The 4,771-nt window shown below is 38.6% G+C and overlaps 1 protein-coding gene across 1 annotated transcript in view; it reads left to right on the top strand.

The window, feature by feature from the left end:
• Positions 1–1,837: 1,837 nt before the first annotated feature.
• LOC101853504 overlaps positions 1,838–4,771 on the top strand; it is a 6,832-nt gene continuing 3,898 nt past the window's right edge. Inside the window, exons 1-3 of the mRNA XM_005110614.1 lie at positions 1,838–1,954; positions 2,930–3,050; positions 3,488–3,672. Of these exons, the coding sequence (XP_005110671.1) occupies positions 1,838–1,954; positions 2,930–3,050; positions 3,488–3,672 (423 nt within the window). The remainder of the gene's footprint in view (positions 1,955–2,929; positions 3,051–3,487; positions 3,673–4,771) is intronic.

The raw sequence follows: 4,771 nt of genomic DNA, 5'->3' as shown, positions 1-4,771 counted from the left end.
ATACATTGTTTATATTACGTTGAAATATTAAAGTTTTGCAGCTTTACTGAGACCTGTATTTTTCATTTGGGCTCCGGTGTTTGTTCCAGGATTTTACATAGTTAAACAATTTAAGACTACAGAAACACCAGATAGCTACCATGAGCTGTCCCGCCAAGAACAGGTGACTATCTTCCGACTAAGAACCCAACACACAAGACTGAGACAACATATGTACAGATGTTTTAAACTTGCACAACCACCAAAATGCCAGTGTGGAGAGGCGGACCAAACTGTTGAACACATCCTTCAGCACTGCAAGACACACAGGGCCCCGAGACAGGAAACGTGGCAACCCCACTGACACTACAAGAGAAGGTATACGGGCCGACAGATGGACTGAGCAGGACGGCCCAATTTATGACAGATACCAGACTTCAAGTGAAATGCGATCGAGAAGAAGAAGAAGACTACAGAAGAAAATTAATCAGGTGGAGTCCGAAACCATAGTTCTTTGCTTCAGATTCTTACAACACCACATAATAATGACATAAAAATGGAGTTTATCTAAAATAACTACAAGATGAATAATAAATGAATATTTCGACAGCAGAACAAACATAAAAATTCTCTATGTGAAAGAAACAAAAAGCCCTGGATCTAAATGTTCAAATAGTAGGAAAATAATAATGACACCACGAGTTTCTTTCCCCTATAGTCTTCAAATTAAAAAATACGAGAGGTATATGAAAAGTTTTTTAACTAAACATGAAGGAACAAAGGTAGAAAGCTGAAATTTGGTACTGACCTAGTTTCTCTGCTCAAACGTTTGGCAGTCACCTGCCTATCAGACTACACAAGTTTCTTGATTTTCAACACATTCTCTTCTGTTGTTTCTGTCACTGGGCGACCATCACGGTGGTCATCTTCAATGTCAATGTTTCTGTATTTCAATTTTTTACACCAAAATTTTATCACAGCATAGGATGGGTAATCAGATCCATATACGGCATGCATCTCCGTAAAAATTTCCTGTAGTTACTTGCCTTGCAAGAACAAAATCTTCTTTACTGCCCTGTGCTCATTTTTTCCTTTTTTGGATTGAAACTGGAGAACATCATACCCCCATTCACTAACAGTGCGCTGGTATTAAAACCGGTAATCAGAAATTCCCCAAAATGTACATGCATTATATAAAAATGATTGTAGGCTTTCACCCCAAATTTCAGCTTTTTTACCTTTATTCCTTTCTGGATCGATAACAACATAAGAACACTTTATTCCCTCATGGTCAGGTAAAAAAGAAACCATCTCCTTCATGGTCAGGTAGAAAAAACATTTGGTATCATCATCATCCAGTGCCAGATATGCGACAGATCTGCGACAGACATCGGCGATCATGGTTCTCCCTTCATTCCTTTGCTCGGATGTTCTAAAAAAAAGCTACGTTTCCCTGATCTTTCCCTGTTATCCATTTGTTTAGGTTCCCAAAGTAGGTTGTTCTGGGCCTACCCCTGCCTCGTTTGCCTTCAATTTTTCCAGTGAGAGCTAGATGTTCAAGACCCTTATGTCTATTCAGGTGTACCAAAAACTGCTTTAAAAATTTGTTGTTTCCTGATTGTTTTCAACATTGAACGTCTCACGTGGGTTTCATCAAGCACTATCTCATTTGATTTCTTTTCCTTCCACGATACTCCTAGCAGTCTCCTAAGAAACCACACTTCTGTTGCTTCTTTTTATTTCCACTGTCTTTAGTGATTGTCCAGCATTCACAGCCATATAGAAGGGTTGACCCCACACATCATTTCAGAACTTTCATTTTGGTGGTCATTGAGATGTTTCTATATTCCTTTCCCTCATGCCAGGTGGTATGAGTCTGGAGGGTCTGACGGTGGAGGACTGTGTGGCCGATGGTGTGATGGTGGACTGTAGCCAGGAGGCTTCCAAAGACAACCAGTATCTCGTACCTTTACAGGTGGGTTTTTTGTGTTTTTGTTTTTTGTTGGGGGTTTTTTTTGGTAAGTGTTTTACGGCGCTCGCAACCGCATAAGGTCATATTATAAGCGCACTGGACACATTAAACATTTTCAGCTGGTCGGAAATTTGAATTTTGCCCGGGTGGCGGCCGAAGCCTGCTCTTTCCGATTTTAGACCACAAAGGGACCTTTAACGTGTTTAGCTTGCACACGGGACCTCCGAGATTTTCGTCCTTGTCCGAGACGGCTAGGTGTAGATCTTTCCTTCCATAAGATCAGGGGTGTGACGTAGGGTGTGAAGGAGCCAAGGAGAAGCAACGGAAAGGCTGCAGAAAGAATCAGGAGCCCAGAGGAGAGTGCAAAGGAGGTTGGGGGGGGGGGCATAAAGTGGAGACGAAAGCAGACGACATAACATTGATACAGAGCAGGAAAGAAGGTAAAAGGAGTCAATTTTAGAAAAGAAAAATGTTCCGTCGCTACCCGGATTCGAACGCGGGACTTTTGAATGAGAGGCCTACACCTTAACGTCTGGGCCCCAGAAAGCGACCTTTTTTCAGGACAATGGGAACAAACGTTTCATTCTTTTAAAATTGCCCCCAAATTATAAATCTTTTCTTACTTTCTTTTTCAACGTTTAGAAGAAGAAGAAGAAGAAGAAGAAGAATCTCGTTGCTGAATGTATCTATTCCTCTCGCACCCAAACCCCCCCCCCCCTCCCCCAACACCCCTTTCACCCCTCCTAACACTCCTTCACTTACCCTTAAACTCACTATTTTGCTAAAATACTCAATCCCATCTCTCTCTCTCTCTCTCTCTCTCTCTCTCTCTCTCTCTCTCTCTCTCTCTCTCTCTCTCTCTCTCTCTCTCTCTTACTGTCTCATTATTATCACCTATTCCCTGCCCACTTATCCCGTCCTCCTTCTCTTATTACTCAATTTATTTAATTCGTCTAAATTTAACTTATTCTATTCCAGAAACTCTTGGACTGGGAAAAGGAACACGGCCGTATCCCTGACAACGCTGCTGTTGTCTTCAACTTTGACTGGTCCAAGAAATTTGTTCGTCCCAAGGAGTACACGGGCTCCAAAGATATAGGTGAGGCCGCGTGATGAAATCAGGCGCTCGTCAAAATAATGAAATTGAAGAAAACGACTTTTTTTCCCCTTTTGGCAATTTTTATCGAGTTTTTCGTTTTTGGCTCAGTACTTTATATGTCCATTTAAAACAATTTATTGTGTGACTTTTACTCTAAAACGTTGATTAAAGACACAAATTTGTAAATTTACAATTTCCAAGGACTCTCTAGCTTTAGAAGTCACCAAACTTTGGCGGCCATTTTCTCGCTAATTTTACCTTTGAAACCGGGCAACCCACACTTGCTTCCATCGAGAATATCCCAACTTGTATTCAAGATAAATTGATATTTTTTAACTTGAAAGGAAGAAAAATAAAACAAGCTTTAAGATGGTACCAAAAACTCCGTGTGCCCCAAAATTGACGAACGCCTGATTCCACCATGCTACCTCACACAGGAGACCTCTTCAGTTTCAAGTTCCCGGCAGTGAGCGAAGAAGCCGGGATGTGGCTCAGGGAGGAGAGGAACATCAAGATGATCGCCACGGACACTCTGACCCCCGACCCCCTGGCAGGCTATAAGAAGCAGCCAATCCACATGAAGTACTTGAAGGAGAAACGCCTCATCTTAGAGAACCTTAAGGTAATTAAGGACACAGCCATACCAGAGACCTACCACGTCGTTAGATCTCTGGTCATACTTAGATTGTTTGGCGCTCATATGACCTTATGCAGTTGCGAGAGCCGTAAAACCTCTACAAAAAACATACTTAGATTGTGGGTGGTTGTCGGGTTCTCTGGTGTGGTTTGCTTCTTCTTTCCTGTGAAACATCTATCGTCCTTATCTCTCCTTCTTCTTTTTGATGTTTGTTACTCTCTTGTTACACCTCTAATCTTCTGGCGCTCATATGACCTTATGCAGTTGCGGGCGTCATAAAACTTCTACTAAAACTATAAAACTTAGATTGGACGTTTGAAGGTTGCTCCTGTTATGTTCACCGTGGTGTTTTGATAAGGCGGGTTGCTATTGTTGATGATGTTGTTGTTGTTGTTGGTGGTGGTGGTGGTGGTGGTGGTGGTGATGTTGGTGTTTTCATTATCCCTGTTGTTTTATTTATCACCAGCACGTCTTTTAATCGCTAATACTAATAGATTCATTATTGCTAATCATTCTTCTTCCTTATTATTAGTATTAATATTTATTACTATTGTTATTTATTATTATTATTATTATTATTATTATTATTCTTATTATTATTCTTCTTATTTATTTGTTTTTATTACCATCGTTACTGCTATCATTATTATCATTATCATTATTATTATTATTGTTATTATTATTATTATTATTATTATTATTATTATTGGGGGGGGTTGTTTTGTTTTATTAACATTAGTATTTTTCTAAAAAATATTGTTATTATTATTATTATTATTATTATTATTATTATTATTATTATTATTATTATTATTATTATTATCATTATTATTATTAGTAGTAGTATTATTATCATTGGTAGTATTATTATTAGTAGTATTATTAATATTGCCATTACAGCATAATTGTTACTATTAATGTTCTATCATCATCTTTATAATTATCGATGTTGTTCTTATTCTAACCGTTATAGTTGGAATTATTGGTATTTTTTGGGTCGAATTTCTATTATCTTTGTTAAAACTATTACACTATCAATATGATACTATAATTAATTGTTGTCATTTAAAAAAAAAAAAAAAGT

This window comes from Aplysia californica, unplaced genomic scaffold, assembly GCF_000002075.1.
Source record: "Aplysia californica isolate F4 #8 unplaced genomic scaffold, AplCal3.0 scaffold00917, whole genome shotgun sequence".
In the NCBI taxonomy this organism is placed as follows: Eukaryota; Metazoa; Mollusca; class Gastropoda; order Aplysiida; family Aplysiidae; genus Aplysia; species Aplysia californica.
This window is presented reverse-complemented; position numbering and strand designations above follow the sequence as displayed.